Source organism: Halyomorpha halys, unplaced genomic scaffold (genome assembly GCF_000696795.3).
Source record: "Halyomorpha halys isolate HHAL.00 unplaced genomic scaffold, Hhal_1.1 Scaffold115.1, whole genome shotgun sequence".
Taxonomy (NCBI): Eukaryota; Metazoa; Arthropoda; class Insecta; order Hemiptera; family Pentatomidae; genus Halyomorpha; species Halyomorpha halys.
In genome coordinates this window covers 41,021-67,444 of record NW_027106332.1, presented here as the reverse complement: position 1 = coordinate 67,444, position 26,424 = coordinate 41,021, and the positions used below count along the sequence as shown (strand labels likewise).

The window sequence follows — 26,424 nt, the reverse complement described above, 5'->3', positions numbered from 1 at the left end:
ATTAAAAAAATTAAATCTTTCTTTCATTTTCCTTATAATCTCGGATACCTTGCCAGGCAGAAGAACCTTCGTGAGATTACATTTTAGGTGCTTATAACTGTTAAATATTGTTACTGGTTTAATAGCTAACTACAATTACGTACATAGACACAAGTAATTGGAAGTTGAAATTTAAACTTCGAAATGCCGAAAAGACTTAAATCATTTATTAATTCAAAATTTTATTTTTCTTCAATAACTCTTTAAAAGATCTAGCTACATATACACAGGCAGCGATGTGTGTTCTCTAGTACTCCAGCCGCATATACGCGAGCTAGGTTTAGAGTTATAAATTCGAAACGATACATTAATGTACCGATGTTTTTTAATAATATATAGATGATCTCTACAGTTTACAATTACATTATTTTATTTTATTCACCAGTTAATTTTTTTATCTGATTTTTAATTACGTACATATATATTGATATTTGAAGAACATTAGATTATGCCTGAAGTGTTGAATCAGTTTAGTACGCTATGGAATTTTGTCCCAATTTTATGTATATATATAAATATTATACGTAATTAAATTATTATTTGAACTGCTTAATTAGTATTTTATAGTTTTATTTTTCCGAAAATATAATTCTTTTACAATGAGGTTTAGATAGTTGACCGTAGATAAATAAGTAGAGATGATGGTCGGGGGGTGCGGTCAGTAAAAAAAAACACAAATAACCCAAAAAATTATTTATTCTTGCCGACGTTTCGAACTGATTTTTAGGTCTTCATCAGGTAGCTTCGACAGAGATTCTATTTTTTTTTGTGTTTTTTTACTAACCACGCCCACTGACCATCTTCTGTACTTATAATTCTTTTACATCTTCTTTTTATAAAGTTTTTCGACTAATGAAAATATGGTTTTATGATGATAATGATAATATTTCTTAACCAATTATAGTTTGTCATAACAATCATTTTTGAAAATATTTTGGTTTCGAAGTCTCAAATCTAACTGCGTCCTGTAACCTCCTAAAACAGATCTTGTGGTATAAGATCACAAAGAAGCGATTATTTGCTTTGAAATTTATCATACAATAACGGTCCAATAAAATGTTGTCATAAAAAAATATGTTTTACTTAAATAGATGCATTACTGGAACATTTTGAAAAAAATCATTCTAAATTTTTTTTTTTGTTTGGATAAAAAAAGGTTTTTAACTGCACCAGTAGTGGGTCAAAAATGAAGATTGTAAACCATTAAAAATTAACAAAAAAAAATATTTACGAAAAGTACCACACCAACCGGCACACTATCTTCGTGCTGCCTTTAGCAGTTAAAAGGTTAAGGATATCACTCTTATTACTCTCAACTCTTGGTATTTTTAAATTACAACGTTCTGGACCAAACTACCGTAAAATGAATGATACATAGATAATAATGACGTCGATAGCGGTATCTACACTTTTCATTCCACATTTCGGTAGTGTCGATATTATCTTCCAATTATAACAGGATTATAGTGTCAATATAATTATACAACGCATTTTATCGTCACTTATACGTCATTCTATCTATTATGTTTTTAAAAAGATAGTTATAAAATATGGAATTATAATCAGATTAAATGTGATAAAAATGTTTTTCCCATACAGACAAAAAAGTATTTGTCCTAAAAAATTGCATTTGCATTCATATTTAGATACGAAAATATTTATGTACGAGAAGTTATTGCTCAAAACACAGTACAAGATATTTTATTTAAAGTATTTATGTTTTAATTTTCTGGAGAGTGGCATCCTTTACGAAAAGGAAAAAAATTATAATATTTTCAAAATAAAGTTCTAAGAATCGCAGTGGATGTTCCTTGGTTCATAAGAAATAGCCGATTGAATCGGGAATTACAATTGGAGTTTATAGAGGATTACATAAATAACCCATTTACCGATAGTTAAAGGAGCAGTGATCAACAACTTCGGAAACCCAACCTCAACTCGAAGACTGAGACCCAGGCTGCTACAGATCTTCAGTTATAAATCCTATATTTATTAATTCTATTAATCGCAATACTTCTATTTTTTTTCTCTCTTTGTATTTTTTTCAAATTAACTTCTTGTTGTTTTTTTTACCCATTAGAGGGTAAAAACAATAATTTGTTTCGTTAGGTCTAAAAATGTCGTTATTTTTGTTATTAATTTTAATTTTCTCTTTTATTAAGAAGCATTATTTCTATCTGTTTATTTTATCTTATTTTTTGTAATTATAACGTTGTATATAGTTACGGGTGTCTTTTGTACGAGACTATACCCCCCATAATCAATTGTTTAAAAAAAAAAATTGTTTAAAAACGGTTATATCAACCAAGGCCCACCAGCCGATCTGGTATTAAATAAATAAATAAAATATGTTTTATTTTTATTAATTTAAATATTGAAATTGAAATACACTTTATTTTCGAGCTATGTACCATATTTACTTACGGAATATACTGACTAATAAAAAGCAACTCGGTAAAAATTCGATAAGGCCAGCGAGGAAGTGCCGTTAAGTTTCTATTTTGTGGCATCTGCGAATCTGTAACTATTTACCTATTTTTATAGTCCACGAATAGCCAATTTTCAAGTTTGAACAGGGCCCCCTTGTACTTTATGAGATGATGTAGAGCAAGAGTTTGTTCCGTGGTAGCTGTTTAAATACAACTCGAACTGAATCCGTAAGAAATGAGATGAAACTATCCATTCTATTCCATTTAATTCCTATCCAAACATAATTTTAAATCCAACACATACTAGCTCGTCCAACACATATATGAAAAATAAAAATATCACTAATAACTAATTAACTTTATTACTAATTAATTTTATGTGGTTTAAAAAGAAAAATGTACCCATATAAATGTACATGAATATGTAATGGATATAATAAGAATAATGAAATTTGTAATATTTAAATAATATATATTGTATATACAGTGTTTAATATAGTAGCGAATGGTGTAGATTTAATAGTGATTCTAAAAGGATGATAAAATCTATTGTTTTAAATATAATTGTAGACTGGACCAGTTGATCGATAGATGTCCAAAACGTCAAATTATTAAATGAAGAACTAAGAAGCACTGAGTGTTTTTTCCTTAAAAAGTATACAAATAAATTTAATGGAAAGTCTTCCTTATTCTGGTGAATGTTATTGTTGGTTCCAGCTTATACTTAAGTGAATGTACGAACAGTAACTGGCAAAAATAAAATCGTAGTGTCCAATTTTACATTCTTCATAGATTTTTCATTCAGGCCTATGACATAGGAGTTCTGGAATCAGTTGATTTACGCAACCTTAAAACGCAGTTTGCAAAAAAAAAAAAAAAATTTCATATCAGTTCTGTGACTAGGAACGCAGCAGTGCTATGGTCAACTTATGGTTTCACAGCTGGATATATTGAAAAAAAAATTTTTTTCTTATTAGAATAGCACAGCCCTAAAACTAAAAATCTTGGAAATAACGGTAGTTGGACTTTCCGTACCATGACAGCGGTAACTGATAATTTCCAGCGGCTGAATGGAAGCGGAAACTAGCGAATGGACAAAAGCAAAAACCAGGCTCGTCTCATTCAGGGCATGTAAATCACTCAATATGTCAGCCGCACTCGCAACGCTGCCATACGCATTGCCTAGTTCTTCACGTTAGCATCTAACGCTAAATAGCAATGGCAGTGGCGTTGGCTAGGATAATTTATCTCACTCAGTGGAATATTTGATATAATAATAAGTGGATTATTTGAACTAACGAAAAATCATAACGGTTCTGTTTCCAAGTGATTTCAGAAATAAAATAATTTTAAAATGGAAAACTCAAAAACTTCATTGTAACAGATTTATTTATTTACTGTGTTCATGGTGTTTATGATACTTTAATGCAAAATCTGACCATAATATTACTATTCACCTTACTTGATATACTGTACAAAACATCATTTTGTTCTTAAACATTTAGTTAGGATTAAATCAGTACACAACATTCATAGCCTTAAGTAATATAACAATTTCATTTCCGTTTTTTTTCAGATATTGTTCAACTTCTAGAACTAATTTTTGTAGGTGCACGAGACTGGATAAGACTTCAACGCAAAATATTTACTACTGTGATAAGCCATTGTGATCTTATGGGTAAAATAAGTAGTATACTCGTATATGTCGAGGTGGTAGAGTTATATTTAACTCCAATTGATAATGTTAGGTACTATTGACCAGAAGGTCTCGAAAATGCGTGTTAATAATAGGTAATGGAGTTGATAAGGAGGTGAGGAGATAGGATGAGATTAACAGGTGTCAGCTGTAATTTCTCTAAGGATGGTAATCTCGTCCTATAGGGTACAATTCCTGTGGGTGCTTAGGAGGATAGTAATCCCGGAGGGTTTCACCAGCCGGATCTTGCAGGAAGATAATTTTGTTCTACAGTGCTATTCCTCTCGATACGAAGGGGTATGTAATAGTACAAGAGCCGGGAAGAAAAAAAGGCAGTTATCTCACCCTAATTTTTGATTACTTTAATGAAAACTATGTATAATTACAATTCAAAACTGATGAGTCTGCCAAGTATAGGTAGGATGAATAAAAAATGGCGGCTGTTTCAAAATTTTAAAAATAATTAATTTTTTATTCGGAGCTCTATATCTTTACAACTACCAGCAAAAGTAGAAAATCTAAGAGAGCATCATTTAAAGTAGAGTAAATTTGCTAAAATTTAAGCCCTAATAGAGCTATTTACGTCCAATAGTTTTCGAGACATAGCTTTTTAAAAAGCAACATTTCATAAAAATGTTGGAAGGAACGTACTGAAATATCAGTTGTTAGTTAATTTATTTTGAGAAATCTGTATCTCAAGGACTATGTGACCTACAGATGTCTATTAGGACACAAATTAAATCTAGTTTAATGTACTGTAAAGTAGTTTACGACGTTTATTTTTGTAGGAGTATTAGTTTTCATGAAATTTAAATTGATTATAATCGGCTCAATAAAATAGTATAATTATCTACTATATTTTTTCTTTTTCCGCACCCGGACCATAAGTAGTAAATTTGTTGAAATATTAGCTCTAATAGAGCTATTTACGTCCAATAGTTCTGGAGATATAGCTTAGTTAATTCATTTATTTTGAGAAACCTATATCTCAGGAACTGTGTGACGTACAGATGTCTATTAGCAATCAAATTAAAGCTAGTTTAATGTACTATAAAATAGTTCCTGAACTTTACCTTCGTAGGAATAGTAGTTTTCATGATTTTTGCAAAAATAAATTGATTTATAGTTGTTCAGACAATAAGTTTGATTTATGAAAAAATATATCTCAAGAACTATAAAACGCACATATGTCTGCCAACACTCAAAATAAAGGAAATTCGTATGGTTAGTAGTTTTTATGATATTCACATATACATATAAATTTGGCAAATGAAAATTTGTCCGAACCACTATAATCAATTTAAATTTCATGAAAACTAATACTCCTACAAAAATAAACGTCGTAACCTACTTTACAGTACATTAAACTAGATTTAATTTGTGTCCTAATAGACATCTGTAGGTCACATAGTTCTTGAGATACAGATTTCTCAAAATAAATTAACTAACATTTGATATTTCACTACGTTCCTTGCAACATTTTTATGAAATGTTGCTTTTTAAAAAGCTATGTCTCGAAAACTATTGAACGTAAATCGCTCTATTAGGGCTTAAATTTTAGCAAATTTACTCTACTTTAAATGACGCTCTCTTAGATTTTCTATTGTTGTTGGTAGTTGTAGAGATATAGAGCTCCGAATAAAAATTAATTATTGTCAATGTTTTGAAAAAGCCGCTATTTTTTAGTTCCCCTACCTATACTAGACAGACTCATCAATTTTGACTAGTAATTATACCTAGTTTTCAATTAAGTATTCAAAAATTGGGGTGAAAAACTGCCTTTTTTTCTCCTCTTGGGCTCTTGTACTCTTGTACTATAAGCTCGGAAGGGTCCTAGGAAAGGAGAGAAGGTATAGGAAGGAATGATCCAGAGAAATTAAAGGCAATATACATTTACAAAAATATAGTACTAGAAGGTATTGATCCATTATGTAATTTTTTATGCTCTGCCCCCTAAGGAAATGTTTCTCGTGAAGCTAGATTTCACCCTGAGGCCTTATAATTTTGGCGTAGTTAAATCTCTGGGCTATTGAACGCCATCGAGAGATACTACGTGTAATACGCTAGCTTTCAGTGCATCAGCAGATTCTATTGGAATCTTTATTAATTCAAATGGTACATTTATATATATTACAATGTCTTATATAGTAGTTATATGTTACACTTAAGGTATTTACAGGGTATTGTACAAATATTTATATACGGCTTTTACTCCGAAAACGGGATAGGAAAGCAAAAAATCTGTTGTGGTAATACTACAGATGGTAATGATCCCATTCACTAATCAGTCGGGAATCAAAGGTTTTCAAACCTTTAATTGGGTTAATTATAGTTAATGTAATGTATACATTAGAACCATTCATTTATCTGATATTCCATTCAGCATATAATGGAAGTAAATTAATATATTTACTATAATAATGTATAGCATATATTTAAATACTATACACAATCAACTGTCCTGTGATGATAACATTTGATTGGCAAGTCTTTAATTCGAGCTCTCATTCCTACCTATACCTTTTCAAAGAGTATGTAGTGTAGTGACTCCACCACTTAAAGAAAACAACGTAGCCAACTAAATAAAGATGCAGAGTAGCTTCTTGTTATAATAATGTTAACCCTATACAGGCCAAGATTTGAAAGAGTTGATTTGTTTTTATTTAATACTTATTAGATGTGGTAAACATGAGCGGAATACATTTGTAAAAAATTCTAAAAATGATATGATTATTTTTATGGGGATTTAAACTTTTGGTATTCAAATACGTTGGACTTCTCGCTATGAATTGAAAACGACTATAACACTCTGGATTCTGATAGAAAATAAATAAAAACCTTTGGATAAATAATTTTATTTCCAATAAAAAATATGAAAATTAATTTTAATTAATCTTAACATTAGTCATTAAAAAATTTGCTATTCTGCCATTTTCTAATATAATTTATTAAATTACCCTATAATACACAATTAAATAAGGTAAAACATGTACACTATAAATTAACTTTATTAACGTCATATTATATTAAGTATATTTGTCTTCCATTTCATCTTATTATAATTCTTTTATTTGTAATTTTTGTTAAACTAATATATCAACACCAAATTGTTTAACCTACTTAGCAGATCAGGCTAGACACAGTTTCATTGTATTTCAAATTCTACTTTAGTTGAATTCCTTATATATTTTATTACTGGAACACATATTAGATTTAATTATTAATTATTTACTTCATATTCAACAATTAATTTTAGTTATGATTTCTGTATAATATTGGTTCAAATTGTGATTCAACCTGATATATTAATTTAATTTTAACCAGCATGCTGGAACTTTCTAAATGTTTGCCCCATAGTTGTTGTTGTTGTCTGGGGCTTAAGGGCGCAAAACCCTGAGGTCATCAACGCCCATGTTTCGTGCTTTATATTCTATTTCTATAATTCTATTTCACTTTAAATAATTTCGAAAAAAAATTTAAATAATTACTTCTGTTGGTATTTTTTATTACGTATAACAGATTTTCTGGTTTAAATCTTATTTAAAAGGCCATTCCTTTTTAAGAAAACTAAGACCATTTCCATGTTCTTCTGGTCATCATTCAGAGCATCCGATACACTCGGTCCTACTCCCAATCTACTCAAGTTCGCAGAATAAAAATGGCATTTCTCAAATATGTGACTGATCGTAAGTACACTGTTGCAGTATTGACATTTTGGCGGTGGCTGCTTACTGATCAGATATCTATGAGTTAAACTCGTATGACCTATTCTCAATCTGGCAATAGCTACCTCCTCCCTGCGATTGGAACGGTATGGTGTGGTCCATGGTTTAGTCGTTTTTTTGATGGTTTTTAATTTGCTTGGCGGGCTTTCATCCCACATGGCTTGCCAACTAGATAATATCTCATTTTTCATTGGAAGAATTATTTCTTGTGGCCCTGACCTGGAAGAGCAAGTGCTTGTTTAGCTGCAATGTCCGCCAGTTCATTGCCCCATAGTTAATCCTCATGTGTGAACCGTGTATTTGTTCTTAGGCGACTTTTGTCCCAGAATAAAATTATTTTTAAATTCATTTTATAACTACATGCCGCTGTAAAGACCTGGAGGAAATTAAATCAGAATTCCAAAAATTGTAGAGAGGGAGTAAATCTAGGGGGGAATTAAAAACCCCATTTTTGCAGATGCGGTGTTATTCATACAGCTTGATGAATGTTTAAATGAAAGAAAGAAAAACAATTATAATTCATTCAGTATGTGATACTATTTATCGAGAAAATGGTCCGTGTGGTGGTAAAGATTGACATAAAAAAAAATAGTAAAAATTATTTATTGAATGAATTGGAAACTATTTAGGTATTAAAAACTATAATAGCAATTTCAAACATTTTTCAAGTATTCATACGCTGGCATTTGAACATATTTCCGATTTCGGAAGGATGACAATTAAAAGATTCAAATTTGTATTAAAATTTATTTCATTTTATTAGAATTATATCCTTAAAATTTATTATTTGATACAGGATTTTGTTTTTCATCACCCTTTATGTTGGTTTATTTATTTATCTTCTGTATTTCTTATTTAATTCTGATTTTTGTTTAAACTTTTAAATATGTACAGTAACAGAAATTGTATCTTTTGTTTATTATTTTTAGTTTAATTGTATTTGATTCTTTATTCATTTTTGATTTGTTTCCTTTTTTATTAGAAGTTAGTCACCTTATGATTTAAAATATGATATATAGTTTTATTTTATTTTTTCTATTTTTATTTTATATATTCTGTTGATTATTATTGTTTATCGTGTATCTTATCAAATTCATAATTATAATCATACTTATGATGGTCTATAATTTCATTTTTATTTTGAACATTTTGTATTCTACTCTAAGGCTCTTAATCATAATTCAGACATCTGTAATAATAAAGTGAGTCCCAGGATAAATAAAGAATATTATTATTATTATATAGCAGCTTTCAACTAATTCTTAATTGGAATTAACATTTAGACAATAAATTTTATTAAATGTTTTAATGATTCAAAACACTTCTCAATAATTTACGCACCATATGACCTGTGTCCATGACCAACAATGGCGGTCAGGGTTGAGTGAAGAACTGGTTACCGTTAATCATTCATGGTAACTATGAGATCGAAAATGTATCACGTCTAAAATCTAGTATTTTTAATCCTCATTTTTATATTTTTAAATATTGTGTATACACATGCAAGACGTCACTATGCTTTTAATCAAGAATTCATAAACATAGTGCCCGCTGTATATTTGAGAAAATACAACAGGGAAATGTTTAAGAAGCAGAAGAAATTTCCATATTCCTCTCATTTTCAAAGATATAGAATTTAAACTAGAGAAAACCGCGGCTCTCACATAAAAATTAGAAACCATTAGGTGGTAAATTAAAATAAAATGAAACTAGCGATTTATGTAAATTACATAAAAAGGTAATCTTTGTTGAATTTTCAAATTACCAAATATCATATGAATGTTGGAACTGATAAATTTTTTTTTTAAAAGGAATTTTAAAATTGAACAAATCTTTTCAAATGAAGTAGAAGAAACTCTCCAATAAAATCATTGATTATACCTTATCTTTAAGGAAAAGTGAACAAATAAAGATTTCATACCTTTGGAACTGATGTAGCAGCTTTTAAAATTAAATTGGTTTGCTTGGCTAATATTGTCGATACTAAACAAAATGCAAATGTCTGGCTACTGTAATTGGGAAGAGAAAAATGCTTAACTATGCATTTAAATAAGAGGACATTTACAAAATTCAAACAAATATGCTTCAAAATATCTGATAAGTATTTTGTTAACTCGTATGTACGGAAATTGCGGGTTTCCTTCTTTATGTTTTTTTTTTTTTTTTTTTTATAATTGAATATAATTTTAGGGATATCGGTGAATTTTTAATGATTCTGGAGTATGTTTTATTATCAATGTACTTTTGTTGTTTTAAGTTGCGCTAAGGTTATGTTTGTGTCAGTTATTAATATTTTGTTGAATTTGTACCTACTTGTTTATATGTTTGTCATTTACTAACTAATTTGTTTTTTTTGAACATATTTGTCACTAGTGATAGCGACAGTTTAATTGGTTATATTTTTGGTATTATTATGTTTGGTTGTGTTTTTAATAACTCTTTTGGTGTTCTGTGAGTGTGTCTTAGTGTTACTTTTTGTATTGTTTATACAGTTAGTTATTGTATTTAAAAATTCAATTCTCATTTCAATCCATTCATTTTCATATTCACTATTTTGAATAATAAGCGAAACTACAGGTAACTTGTTTGGTTCGTAATTTATACAATGCTAAGGGCCGAGGGAAGAACTGTATTAAATCTACAGTGATAAAGTTCACAAACCACTTTTTATTTCCTATGTTAATAGAATTTTTCTAATTTATTTTGGCTATTTTCTTTTATGTAATTCAATTCCTGTGCGTAAGTATGAATAATCTTATTGAAAAATAGCCAGTATTGCAGTAGAGTGTAGATTCTTAAAGGCGTTTTCGATATGAGAGGGGAGTTTGTGTCCAGACCGGCATCTGAGTAGAAGCGTTTTGTTGTTCTTTGTAGCGGCTAATTTTCTATATGTATTTTGATATTTCATTAATGTACCTGTGTGAGTTTCTTGTGACTCTTTAATTTCTTCATAAAATCAGTTTATGACCCCTAACCATCCGAGGTTAGAGTTTTTTTCTCCAATATTATCTCTTTAATGGAAATATTATATATAATATAAGTTATATCAACCATGTAAGGCCCACCAGGCCGATCTGGTATAAAAATAAAATAATAAAAAAATGTAAATATTGATAACTTTTTTCTTGATTTTAATAATATGTATTTCTGTCGATACTGAGGATCAGTCAATAAGACAACTAGATTTCATGATTGAAAATGAAAGTAACACTTTTTTTTAACAATGAATTTCTTCAACTAATTATTTAAAAAAAAAACTATTAAGTATAGAGTATAATTTAAGATTAATAACCATAAACATTACTTACAATTGTCTATTAGAGTATGTCCTACATTTACTTGATGTGTATATATGTATACAGTTGTAAATATCAATAAATAAATTATTAAAAAAAAAAAATGTGCATGTAAGTGGTATGTAATTATAAGTTCAAAACACAAATGAACAAATATTTAAAAGAAAATAAATATAAAAATAATCCAGATAGTCGAGGGATATTTTCTTTAAAAATTGCTACGTCTCCATTTCCTCCACAAAGCTCTTAGTCATAATAGAATATAGTTCCACGAGCTACAAACCATTGGCCTTGGACGTTGAGGTCTCTTCCTTCGTAACCCACACGGAAATTTTCCTTTGGGAAAAAAAAATACACATACCAGTTTATTCGCTTGGGGAAGGTAGAATCTGATATAATTTTACCAATCATTTTAGATCCCACCTTTATCTAGAATGATTGCTGACTTCACTGTCATAGGGAAAGCGACAACACTCTTCAATGCAGGCAATTCCTCTTTTCTAAGGAGCTTCATCTAATAAGATATATTAAAATAAATATTTACTAATGTGTAACTATGGATTCTATAATTCTATAATATAATATAATATAATATATAACTATAACATATATATAACTATAATATAATAAATCGACATGTTTGATGCTGAAAATGACTGTTTAGCTTCTCAGGTTTCGGAACCAGTGGTTTTACCAAGCTACTAATCTGTAGCTAAATTGTTGTAATTAATTAATTAAAAAAACAACATTTAGATAGTTATCATGACCCGTAAAAAACTAATTAGGAAATGCATTTAGTGGAATAAAGGTTATAGGTCAAGATCATGTACAAATGGAGACAGTAGATTGACTTAGCCATTAGCAGCAAAGCAACGGAAGTGTATGCAACAAGTTTAGGCTTAGCCAATGTCAAGGCGATACAACTATCAGAATGCAACTGGTAACTCGCGTTAAACTTAAAGTAATCGTGCATCTACTTATTTCATGTGTAACAACTAAATCACATAGTGAAAGGAACATTTTACAGTGTTAAAACTAATCTACAAGAGATAGAATGAACCAAATAAATCAAGACTCATTTTAATTATAAAATATAATGTATTTTATATGTCATGAAATTTTTTGTCACCATTGCTGCCGTGAAAAAAAATCCAAATCAAGAAAAACATTTTAATACTAGAAGCATCATATTTTGGAATGTTTGGAAACTCCTTCAAGTATCAACGAATCGAATTGCCAAGAGAAATCAATTAAACTAAACAGACTTAATAGGAATAAGTTCGGAGTTCCTTTATTGAAAAAAAAATTTCTGCAATTTTTTATGGTTTTCTAAAGAAATAAAATGTTTTTAATAAAGTAAAATGTTTTTAAAGAAAAAAAAACTAGATTTATTTGTAGATAACTTTTAATAAAGATTAAGATATTATATTGAAAGTTTGCTGGATCATCTAAAAAATGAGACTGGTGTATGAATAAAAAAATATTGTTATGTTTAAATTCTAGAATAACTAGAGTCAGCAAGTGTCTTATTTACCGGTCAAGAGTTTTCTTTAATCTATATAATCAATATTTTATAAAGTATTTTTTTGACACAAGATCACTGCATTTAATTCCTTTTTTTTTTCTTACACATTTTATATATTTATTTTGTTGATAGGGAAATTAACAGAAGAAGCTGTAGGAGTTCAACAGAAAGAAAGATGAAAATGTCATAAAAAAAGGCAAACGAATTTCTGCTAAGCTTAAACTATGGACCAAATCAGAAAGAGATCAACCAAGTGCGTTTAGCTCTAACAGATAAAGTAATGCAGAGATCAGAGACTAAGAATTTTTCTGAGTGATTAAAAATGTTTTAGTAAGTGAATCAGAACAAGCGAAGAATACATCGATTTGGTCCCTAGTTGAATGTTAGAGGATTTTTTTTTTGCGTATTCTTTTACAATATTTTCGTCAATCTTTATGTCAAGTTTCCACAGCTTCTGGTAATTTCCCTATCGACAAAATATGGAATCTCAAAATGTGTATGAAAAAAATATTGTTAACAGTTACAGACATGAAATACCGTAAATAGGAAATTAAATGCAGTTATGTTGTGTTATAAACATACTTTTCAAATTTACTCCACACAGATTGTAAATTTCATTTTTTTTAAACTTAATTTTATAGCCGATATGAAGCAAATATTCAAAGTTTCAAATCCAGGCGTGAAGTGTGGAAAATACGAATCCATAATGTTTGTTTCATTTCTTTTTATGTTAATCACGCCACTTTTTTTTTTTTTAATTTGTATAATCTAATTCAACCTATATAATCTATGATCCCTGGAAAACTAATTTACCGATTGAAAATTGCGAGTTACTCAAGATAGTTTTACAAACAATGTACATATAAAAAATAAATAAAAAAATAAAAGCAGTTTTACCTAAACTTGATAATTATATATAATATTCAATACATATGGTGGTCGAACATAAATAAGTATACGGGTAATTTTTCGCATTTAAAACTTAATAATTTTCATTTTTTTAAGAAGTCCCGAAACGTATTACTAAAAGTCATATAGTGATCAATTTATGAATGAGTTTGAATAATCTAATAGTCAATTTCGTGGGTGTTTATTATTTTCTTTAGGATTCAGAGGTGGGAGAAAAATGGAGAAGTGGGAAGAAAATTTTTCTAGTCTTTAAAAATAAAAGTGAGCAGAAAAAAAATTGTCTATAGTTTCTGAAACATTGAAAAAAAAAACCCAGCGTAAAGCTGTGTTTTATTGAAAAAGTTGCTGAACAATTTTTGCATGCTAAAGAAAACAAAATTGTGTTGGGATACCAAGAAGAGTATTTTCTAGATCATAGAATTATTGTTCATCTGTTTTAGTAATCTGATTGGAGCCATTTTTGAACAGTAATTAAGATCAATATTAAAACTACTAGTGTGAACCATAAATGAATTATCATAGGAGCTGTTTAGCAACAAGTGGGACTTGGAGCCCGCTTGTTTAGGGACATGCATAATGGACATCATAATCCGTTCCCTACAGTCACCGTACGAGCAAACTCTGGCATGAATATGTAATAATCAATTCAACTTTTATAAATAAAGGTCAAAAGTGTATAGGTGCAATAATTGATCTATTTGTTGTAAAAATGTTCTTAGGATAAGTAATACCTGAGGGGTCAAACATCTATGTTTTCGATATATCGTAATAAAAAAACATCGATATTTCCCTTCCCCCATTCAAATTAATGCTGCAATATTTTATAATTGATTTTCGAAAATTAAACATTTTTTTATTCATCTAGCAGTCTAATTTTTTAGATAATCTAATAAAATATAATATTATACCTTTATCTTTATTAAAAATTATCTAAAAATAAATCAAATTTTGTAGTTCCAATTCCAAGTTTTTTTTTTCTTTACAATCACATTATTTCTTTATTATTATTTATTAGTGCGACAGACCGTGGAGGTTCAGGGCCTCGTTCGATGTACATAGGAAATACATCGCGCGTTTCATGACGTGATTTGCATAGGGTGAGTTCGTCACTTCCACGCCCATTTTTTTGTGTGCCACCCATTGGATAACGGGCCTCACAAATGCCCGGAGGGAGGCTGTGAGTGAGTATTGTAGAATTATATGCTAGAGCCGGGGACTCGAACTCGCAACCTACAATCACATTATTTCTTTGGAAAATCTAATCAAATTGGATATATATATATATTGTTTTCTAATAAGGAACTCCGAACTTATTCCTATTTTCTGAGTCAACATCTATTACCACAGGTATTCACTTAAATAAAAATATCTTATTGCTTCTATAAAGTTTTAAAATGCACCAGTTTTTTTTTAATTCTACAATTAATAGACTGACCTTTATTGTTCAATGGTGAATATTTTTGCTGTTATTTGAAGAAATTTAGAAGTCAGATTAATATTGACCTTAAATGGTGCATAATAGTATACATAGGACTTAGTGCTTACATATACAATAGTACTTAGAGCAAAATACTGAAAGGACTGGGAATAAAACTAACAGGTTTATTCATGATAATGACTAAACTTGTTTGTTCTTTAAACTGGGTTGAAGATTCTAGTTTTTCCCATTACCTTATGCTTGGTAGTAGTCATACTTGTGAAGTACTAGAAAACTTAAAAATTAGTGCGTTTTTTTTATACTTTTCCTCCCAGAATTGCTAAATTACAAATTGTGCGGCGGCAATATCTAAGGTTATTTCAAGGAAAATGAGAAAACATTTTTTTTTTTAATAAAATTTATACCTTAGAGACGACAATGTTGAAATGAGATCTTTTAAAAACAAATAGTAAGATTTGTTATTTCCATTATTCTCTTAAAGGCACTTTGGGTTGAAACCAAAATATGAAAGGTAAAAAGAAGGGAAGGAAAAGAAAAAAAGAGAAAAAGGGGAAAGGATGGAAAAGGAGAAAAAAATGGAAAAAAAAAAATCAAAGAAGCAAATAGATGAAACTAAAAAAAAAAATTACTAATGTTTATAATTATTATTGTATACTTGTCTAAGGTTATTTACCGAGAGATTAAAAATATTGTCTGATTAGACTAAAATAAGTATACTGTATGATTAGCAGCCCAATGAAGTTGGGCAGCATAACTTTGTATTTTAATAAAGTTATTTTTAAAAAATGACCATATTCCATGGCAATACCCTTCATATAAGAATCTTTGAATTAACAAAATAAATAAATATTTGCAATAACTCTCATATCCTTAAGTAGTACTGGAGAATCATAAAGATTTAGAATTTTTTTTTTTTATTAATTAGGTTATCTGCTCAATTCTTTGGCACTAAAATTATAGCTATAACATATTAATACTGTGAGGGTCCTTTTCTTCGCAGCTCAATGGACATCAAGTTGAGCTTAGTGGTTCCACTGGGCAACCAAGCGGTTAATAGAGTTGAGGGAGCCGATGATCCATGCACAAATCAACATCGAAAGATAAAAATGGATTATAACGACAATGGACACGAAAGTAGCCCAACAATAGAAGCAACATATCTATGTTAGATTATCAGATAATGATTCTTCTATTCTAAATGTCAGTAATGTTTGTCGCTTCAGATATACATTTACAATGACATAATAGCCGAAATATATTGGATGATGTATGACCTTAATGATTTAGAGCTATACTTTGAAAGGTGGAAGATCAGTCTAAACATTCGAGAGTGAACTTCAAAAATCTTTACCCTTAGATCCATATGAACTGATTCCTAATAGTGAAAAACTGAATATCATCAGTAGAAAATCTAGACTAAAACCAGGTGCAACAATTCTTATATATAAAACAATATAAGACTATTGCTAATAGTACAAGAGCCGGGAAAGAAAAAAGGCAGTTATCTCACCCCAATTTTTGATTATTCTAATGAAAACTGTGTATAATTACTAGTCAAAACTGATGAGTCTGCCAAATATAGGTAGGGGGAATAGAAAATGGTGGCTGTTTCAAAACCTTAAAAAAAAACGAGTTTTCATTCGGAGCTCTATATCTTTAAAACTACCAACAACACTAGAAAACGTAGGAGAGCATCATTTAAAGAAGACAGAATTTGCTAAAATATGAGCTCTAATAGAGCTATTTACGTCCAATAGTTCTCGAGATATAGCCTTTTAAAAAGCAACATTTCATAAAAATGTATTGAAATATAAAGTTAGTTAATTTATTTTGATAAATTATATCTCAGGAACTATGTCACGTACAGTTGTCTATTAGCACTCAAATTAAAGCTAGTTTAATGTACTATAAAGTAGTTTATGACTTTCACCTTCATAGGAATAGAAGTTTTCATGATATTTGCTAAAATAAATTGATTTATAGTTGTTCAGACAATAAGTTTGATTTATGAAAAACTTTATTTCAGAAACCATTGGACGTACGGATGTCTGCCTGCACTCGAATTAAAGCTAGTTAAATTTACTATAAAATAGTTAATAGTGTTTATCTTTGTAAGAGTAGTAGTTTTCATGATATTTGACAAAATAAACTCACAAAATGATAATTTATAGTTGTTCGTATAAAATGTTGGATTTTTGAAAAAATATATCTCTAGACTAATAAGACGCACATATGTCTGCCAACACTCAAAATAAAGAAAATTTAACTTATTATGAAGTAGTGTATAACACCTATCTTTGTAGGGGTAGTAGTTTTTATGATATTCGCATATGAATATAAATTTGGCAAATGAAAATTTGTCCGACCAACTATAAATCAATTTAATTTAGCAAATTTTATGAAAACTACAGCTCTTACGAAAATAAATATCATAAACTACATTATAGCCCATTAAACTAGATTTAATATGAGTACTAATAGGCATCTGTTCGTCACATAGTTTGTGAGGTATAAATTTCTCAAAATAAATTAACTAACTACTGATATTTCAGTACGTTCCATACAACATTTTTATAAAATGTTGCTTTTTAAAAAGCTATATCTCGTGAACTATTGAGCGTAAATAGCTCTATTTGGGCTTCCGTTTTAGGAAATTTACTCTACTTTAAATGATGTTCTCTTATATTTTCTATTCTTGTAGGTTGTTGTAAAGATATAGAGCTCCGAATAAAAAATTAATTATTTTTAACGTTTTGAAACAGCTGCCATGTTTTATTCCCCCTACCTATACTTGGCAGACTGATCAATTTTGACTAGTAATTATACCTACTTTTCAATTAAGTAATCAAAAAGTGGGGTGAAATAACAGCCTTTTTTCTCCTCTTGAGCTCTTGTACTTGATTTATGGTTGTAAAGTCTGGAGAGCGGCATCATATACAAAACGAAAACAAAGTCCTGAGAATTACAATAGATGCACCTTTGTTAGTAAGAAATAGAGAACTACGTCGAGAACTACAACTGGAATCTATAGATGAAGTCATCAAAAAACGCACAAAATTACGTTCACATTTACTAGCAGTTAAGAGTGTAGTTACAACATGGAAAACCAACTTTTTATCGATGACTGAAGCCCAGGTTATTGTATAACACTCTGTTATAAACTTTATATTTATCTATATATTTTTTAATACAATCACTTTTATTTTATTCCTTCTTCCTTTTTTCATGTTCATTCAAAGTTATGTTTTCATTATATAAGTCAGTTATTTGTTTTAATTATTCTATAAATATTAGTTGTTTTGTTTCAAGTAATTCAATTATTTTTTCAATTACATAATTATTATTATTTTTGTAGGGAGATAGTCCGGGTAGCGATCAATAAACGTACAAAAAAGTAAAAACAAAAATTTAATAGTAACAAATGTTTCGCCCCACTTTGCAAGGCTTCGCCGGGGCTAAAAATGAAAACAAGATACAAACTATGTCAGATGTTACAATAAAATTAGAATAAATATACAAAGAAGGTAAAAAAATTATACAAACATATACTGACAAGTTTATGAATGTTGAAGATAGGAAGGAATAGGGTGGGAGTAACTTTGTAAGTAAACTTGTCACCATCAGATATGTTTATCCTTTTCCTCTTACCAGTTATTTTTATTATTTATTATTATCTCATTATTACTTATTACCGTACCCTATCTTTGCCTCAATCACTTTACTTATCTGTTTATCATTTTTACCAACTTTTTACCATATTTGTTCCAATTCCTAATAGGTATAGGTTCGATTATTTATTTCTCTAGATCTACCTATACAATTATATCATCCATGACTGTAGCTATTGTTAATTAGTTCCCTATTAATTTATATTTATATTTTCTTTACTGAATTAGTCTCTTCATTCTTTTAAAAATATTTAAGTACAATTTTTAAATCTCTTTCTATATCTATTCTAATATCTTGTTACATCTTACATTGTTTGTACCTTGTTTTCATTTAGCCCGGACGAAACCTTACAAAGTTGGGGAAAACGCTGTTATCACTAAATAGTTTTTTAATATTTTGTGCACGTATTGCCACTACCCGGACTATATTCTTCCAATATTATTATTTCTACTTATTTACTATTATAATTCTTTGAAATATTATTTCTTGAATATTTATAACAGTTAGGAAATTATAAGATTGTAATAGCTAGTGTCTTCTGCACAAGACTATTCCTCACTATCGTCAATTGTTAGAATTGGATCAAGCTGTTATCTAAAGTCATGCAAGGCGATTGGACAATAAAGAAATTTTAAAAAATATATATAGATTTGAGACAGGTATTATAGCTAGTATTCGGGGTGACGGTACCAGCGTGGTAACGCACCTGCCTGCCAACCCAAAGGTCGCGAGTTTGAGTCCTCTGCCCTATCCGGGATTTGTTCAAGCATATAATTAGACAATACACACTCACAGCCTCCCCATGGCATTTGACGAAGCCACTCACAAAAAAAGGCGTCGAAGTGACGAACCCACCCTATGAAAAGCATGTCATGAAACGCGCGATGTATTTCCTAAGTACGTCGCTCGAGGCCTTGGACCTCCATCCAGTAATCAAACGAGTATGTCTTCACTACCAGTATCCAAGTATGTGAGGGAAGAATCTTACCATTGCCAGAGCTCTAATTGTCAAATTAGTTTTACAGTAAATTTCATAGCCACTGTCGTTTCAACCTTCGAGGTTGATTGTAGGAATGAGTGGAATTGGATAAGGTTTGAACCAAAGGATTTGAATGATTAGAAATAATGTTATGGAATTTTAAAAATTTGGCTGGTATAATGTCAAGGACATAAGGGATATGGAGGTCAGAGTATAGTGTTCTGTTGGAAACGTAATAGAGAGCGTTAACAATGGTTCTGAGGATTTTGGATTGAAAGGATACGTTTGATGTTCGGATGTTTAGCTGTTTCTCAAAGCTCAAATCCAGACAGATCTGAGAATAGTCATGTAATTTAGACGTTTGTTGTCTTTTGGATGAACGTGGAACAACTGGGAAGAAATGGTCAGAAAAGAATAAGTATATGAATGTTCAGGACTACTTATGGAAAGTACAATGAGAGTGTATACAGAGACACGTTACTTGTAGAATGTTTTATTGTAATACGTTTTTTATAGAGCTCACAAACAGAATTAAGCAAATAACTTGTCTGCTTTAGCAGGCTAATTAAATTCTCTACAGAGCATCATGAAGTGCTTTATTTGCTTTTCCAGCAAAATCTGTAGGAAATTAAAGATTTTCCACACCCTAGGATATCGTCACGCATATTTTTTTAATTTTGAATAATTTATTATCTTCCTCTACTCACGCTCCTTATTTTGTTACTAATAAAACCACCCATAAAGACCTAAATGTTCCTTATGTAACCGATCTAGCCCGAACCCGATATTATTCCTTCCATAATAAACTCCCTAACCACCCAAACCCACTAGTTTCTAACATTGCTTCCTCTTCCATTCCTGGCAATCCTACATATCAGCGTTCTTCAGATGTATTCATAATGTCCCGAAGTTAATAAATTTGATACTGCATCATCTACACAACTTTTGATTTGCATACTCTTATATCCATCACCACCCCTCTCTTATCATTAATTCTCCCTGAGTTTTTTCTTTATGACGTTTATATTTGAAATGTAGAGCCATGAAATTATATTTTATTTATATTAAGTTAAGACTTTTAAATTAAAATTAACAACATTGGCCTAGAGAATGTTTTTGGATATGAGCTTTATAGGATAATGAATTGTCTAAATTGTCGTCCTTTGACTTTAACGCCAGCGTTTAATGCACTCTTGCACAGCCTTCATTGAGGACCTGAATTAAGAGAATGGAATTCCATCATTCAAACGTTTTTTTTTAAATTTTACTCCTAATAAAAAATCATAATAAATACACACAGCCTGATAAATATATCCTATTTAATAAAGACAATTTTATTCTTTTAAGGTGTCTACGTGGAGGATGAGCCGCGAAGACATTATCGACTGGAAGACTTTCTTTGGAGCGGCTCTGGAGATGGCGACGGTTCCGGAGACTCAGAAGCAACGTGGGCGACGACGACCATCTACCGCACGACCACCGTCCTGACGACCATCTACCCGACGCCGGTTCTGCCAGGTCCATGCCCAGGGGATGAGTGCCACATCAGCCCAACGCCTACCATATTCGTGCCGGGGCCGTCAGTGACCCTGCCTCCTCCGCCGGTCTACCCTGACGTCCCGGACCAACGCTATTGGTTGGTCACAGTCATAGAGGCCAATAATACCGCTGTCGACCTCTCGCCTTCCGTGTTCGAGCAGAGGCTGGCTAGGCTCTACAGGGCTGCTTTTCATAGGTAACTAACTGCCTATCATACAAATATTTATATTATAATAATATTAAAATTGGGATAAAAAATAAATTTAATTATGCACATTCATCGTGTCGCATAAGATATATTTTCCACCACAGCTTGGTTCAAAAGAGAAAGATTATCCAATACTTCATCCTTCCTCTTTATTGAAGTTCTTCGATTTTGAACCAAGTATACAACTTTCTGGAACTTGTGTCTTCTAATGTTTATTGGAAAAAAAAATTACAATGTTGGAAATTCATATCATTAATCTCTATCATATAATAAATAAAAATATGAATGCTCATGATATGGATAGATTGAGTCATAGAAAAATCTGGACTAATCTTTTATAGAAGATGTAAACATTATATTGTAAAAAGTTTTTTTTTATCACTTTACAGTATTTTGTAGGACTCGGGACAAGTCTACTACTAAAAAATGAGACATCTTTAAAAATGTAACAAAAACCTGTTTTCAGCTCTATGATTGTTCCAAATCTTAATCCGAAGTTTGAATAATTTAAAAATATTAAAATGTAGAATTTAGGAAAACAATATTTTGAAAATTGCATGCATAATATTTTCAAGGAAGTAATTGAGTAATAAAAATGAATAATGTTCAGTTAATGTATAGTTTCATCCATATTCTTCTTCAGCTTTCCATATTCCCTTCGGCAGTGCTCAACAATTAACCACCTGGATCTTCACTTAATTAATAAATAAAATAACTTCATTTTTTCAGTATATATATATATTTTTTTTTTTCGAATGTACCCAAAATTGGCATTAATGCACATTAAAAAAGGTATATTTACTTGGATATTTCGTATATTTATACTTGCTATAGGAGAAGACTAGCCTGCCACCCCTCTTTAATTTCATTTGAGTTTTTTTTTTTTATTGGCAGGCAGCAAGAAAAGCATCTGAAGCTAAATTCAAACAATGAAAGGGAAAAGAAAACAGTTTCCCGGGAAAGGCGGGAAACGGTATCAGTACGAGTATTGAGAGTCAGGAAGAACTCTCAGGGTGGACTTGTTCTTGTTTATACAGTAAGGGTGGCCGGGAAGCCTGTCGACGCGAATGTTGCTGCGCAGGACATGAAACTCCTCGCCGACCACGAAGTCAGCACGCTTCTTGGATTTAACGTTCTCACCAAAGCAGAGCGTGAGTCAAACAAAAGTACTGAGGCCTTTTCAGCTATTAAGTGTGATAATATATCTATAAATTATACAATGTCGATTAGTGTTCAGAGATAATGAAATTTAAGCATTATGATTCTTTTCATGTTTTGGATTAAATGATATGGTGGGTGATGATATGTTGTATACAGAAAATTTTCAGACATTTTCAGGACAGTTCAACTTGATATTGTTACTAACAGAACGAATTTCAACCCTGGGTCCAAGATGTCAACTTCCACGCAACTAATAAAAGAAAAAATTAATTTACCAGATACAGTTTGCCTTTGTAGACACTAGAAATATATTTATTAAATAAATCAAAAATTAGTATCCAATTCTGTGTCAACACTTTATTTTTCACTAGTCCAACGTTTCGGCCATTCTAGCCATCTTCAAGGACATTTTCAATACAATCTCTTCCTCACATTAATTTAAAGTTTCTTTTGCAGGCTATTCTGCCCAGGTCATTTTCTTTATTATAAGTTACAAGCCTATTTATTTAAAATTTATAATCATTAACATTTAATTTTCCTCTATAAGATTATCAACAATTAAATACACCACCATATAACAAACCATTTTTAGATAAATTTAATAAGTTGAGACAGAATTGGATACTAATTTTTGATTTATTTAATAAATAATTATCTTGTCTCAAAAAATTTTGAAATAATATAATTAAACTAGAAATATATTTCGAATTTTAAACTTTTCTATGCTGTGACCCCAAAATTATGTGCCAGACAGAATAGATTGTTTTCAATGGAACTTTCTACCATTTGAGACCAAAATGATCCTTGCTAAGACACAGCTCTTTCTTAGTTGTCTGTTATTTTAAGCTTTATCATCCGCTCCTACCTCTCAAATCGCTCCTTTCGAGTTCTCAGTGGTTCTGTGTACTCGAATATCTATCCGATTGAGGGAGGGGTTCCCCAAGAAACTGTCTTGGGTCTTGTCCTCTACATCCTCTTCACTGCTGACATTCCCATCACTCCTGATACGTTCCTGACAATATTTGCTGACGATATAGCCCTCTTTTTTCCGATCCTGATCCTGTATCAGCCATGAATCCAATCTCTAATGTCTAAACACACCTGACCCAGATTGAACAATGGCGGATGAAAGTCAATGAATCGAAAAGCACCCATGTGACTTTCACCCCTCCCCCCGCAGCTTCTGTCTACCTGTTACTTTTAATAATATTACTTTATCTAGATCCGACACAGAACGATATCTTGGATTCATAATAGACAAAAGACTCACCTGGAACCAACATACTAGATTTAAAAGACAAGAGCTAAATTTTACTGACTACTCAGTAGGACCTCTAATCTCTCGATAGATAACAAACTACTAATTTAGAAGACTATCTGAAGTAAGAAATCTATGGGCTAGAACTTTAGGGAACAGCTAAACCTTCGAACATCAATCCAAAATCCTTAGAACTATAGTTAGTGCACACTATTACGTTTCCAACAGAACACTACACCATGACCTTCATATCCCTTTTATCCATAACCTACATCATAGCAACTAAATCCTCAAAATTCCATAGAAACCTTTCTAGTCATTCTAATCCTTTGGTTCAATCCTTATGCAGTTCCACCCATCCCTTTTGTAAAATAAAATCGACAATTGGAGTTCTGGCAATGGCCAGATGCTCTGTTCATGTCTAGCGATTGCGGCTTTAGCCACCACTGGCTCATTAGTGGCCCTGCTCTACTCCTCATACGTGAGGAATAGAGTGGGTTCAGGGATCGTCAGGTCGAGATTGTAAATAATATTTTTACATTGTTTGATTATGTTCATTTTATTGATTTATTCTTCTGTTTATATACATATAGCGATTTTTTTATTTCATATTTATTTACTTATTTTATTTTACATATTATTATTCTCTTATTTAATTTTTGGTATGAATGTGTTCAATTACCACTACTACTCATTGCCCATGTTTGTGGCAGATTGTAATGCTTTTCAATAAATGAAGTAATTATCTAAAAAAAAAAAATTTGTTTTACGAAACAAGTCAATTAAAATAAATTTGAAGTATATTTAATTAATTTTGAGATCAGCTTATAAAATAATGTGTTAGTTCCAATGGTTATCTCAAGATAGTGAGAATTATAGAAAAGGGCTTTAAGAAATGGTTCAAGTTATAATTATGTTTATTCAATAATTAATTAGAGTTTATATTAAAATATAATATAAAGAATAAATATACAATGTACAGAATGCGAAGATTTTGTTATTTAAAAATAAAAAAATTAATATTTACGGAGTATTCAAAGTTTTGAGTACAATCATTTCTTTGTGCCCAAGACAACCCATTTTATATATTTTTAAAAATAAATTCAAAGGTATAAATTGATTTTATTTTATTTTTCACTGTTTTTTGTTACGTGAAAACCTTAGGCAGAGAGATCCGAAGCAAGTCGAATTTTTTCCGATCGTAGTCATTCACGTAGCTTTGTTATATTTTGTTAAACTGCTGCATTCTTTACAGGAACGAACTTGAAATTTCTAATTTGCAACTCAAAGAACTATAACATACGAATTTCTATATTAGCAGAAAAATTGAAATTTATTGTCTAAAATTTTCCTTTTCCAGGGTGGTGGAATTCGTGTGATGCATAAGATTCTGTTAAAAATGTTCAATTTATGAAGAGCAGTATTTTAGAAAGTAATGGACATGTAGAGCTTATTTTGGTCTCAAATTGTAGCAAATTTGTGAAATAATCCATTCTGTCAGGCATATAAATTAAAGGCGTTATTTAGTAATAACTAAAAAAAAAGGTGGAGATTTCGCTCAAAATCCGAGATATCGTATTAATTCCAACAAAAGCAAACCTTAAAAATAACAACTTAACTTTTTGGTAACCATTCGTTGTACAGAATAAAAATTTGATTGTAAAATTTAAAAGATTTAAGAACATACATACGAATATAATTTTTTTTTACCTGTGTAAGTTACTTAGTGAATATTAGATTAGGATCACAAGAGATACGAAGATCCTTTCTCGGCAATAACGTACTCCAGTCATAAAAAAATTCATATGCATCTCTTGAAAAAAGTTTAGGTGTTGGAATAATTAATGGGTTGCTCATTCACAGACTTTTAATTCTTGTGGCACGGGTCGATAAGGAACTTGAAAAACTTAATTGCGTGTTCAGAACTATCTGATTTATTCTGTGTCTCAGGTGTCTGCGAATATTACTCATACCATGAACGCCTTCTTGGCGACTAGGCTTTTATTTCTAATCTTAATAAAAAAAATTAAACTGATTACATACTTTTGGGTTTTGATTGAATCAATTATTGGCAAGGTTATCATTGGAAAAGAGTGAAGTTAGAAAGAGGAAAAGGTGGATTATAAAACAAGTTTTAATAGGAAAATAATTGGAAAGTTACATAATTTGTAATTTTAACATAAACTAAGAAAAACATCCATAAAAAGATACATCCATAGTGGACGATTTCAAAACTAAAACCTCAAGTCCCTCAAATACCAGCGAATAGCTAACAAGTTAGAGTTTCGCTTATTCAGGCATCAATAGGAGAGAAAAAGATAATATCTCATAAATAGAAACCATAAACAGCACATTTTACGTCATCAGTCTAAAAAATACTCATCAAACAGAGACAATATATACACTGCAAGACAATTCAACACATCTTTTTCTCTAAGTAATGTAATATATATATGGAAAAAATTATAAAAATGTGTATATTTCCCTAGCGTTATTGGGTGTTGAGTCTTATTCTTACTTAATGATGCCTGAATAGGCGCAAAGAGTATATAT

At 30.4% G+C, this 26,424-nt stretch overlaps 1 protein-coding gene across 1 annotated transcript in view; it reads left to right on the top strand.

Moving 5' to 3' along the window:
• LOC106677936 (uncharacterized) overlaps window positions 1–26,424 on the top strand; it is a 63,055-nt gene that overhangs the window by 26,813 nt on the left and 9,818 nt on the right. Inside the window, exons 2-3 of the mRNA XM_014416157.3 lie at window positions 21,053–21,440; window positions 22,347–22,603. Coding sequence (XP_014271643.1) covers window positions 21,053–21,440; window positions 22,347–22,603 — 645 coding nt within the window. The remainder of the gene's footprint in view (window positions 1–21,052; window positions 21,441–22,346; window positions 22,604–26,424) is intronic.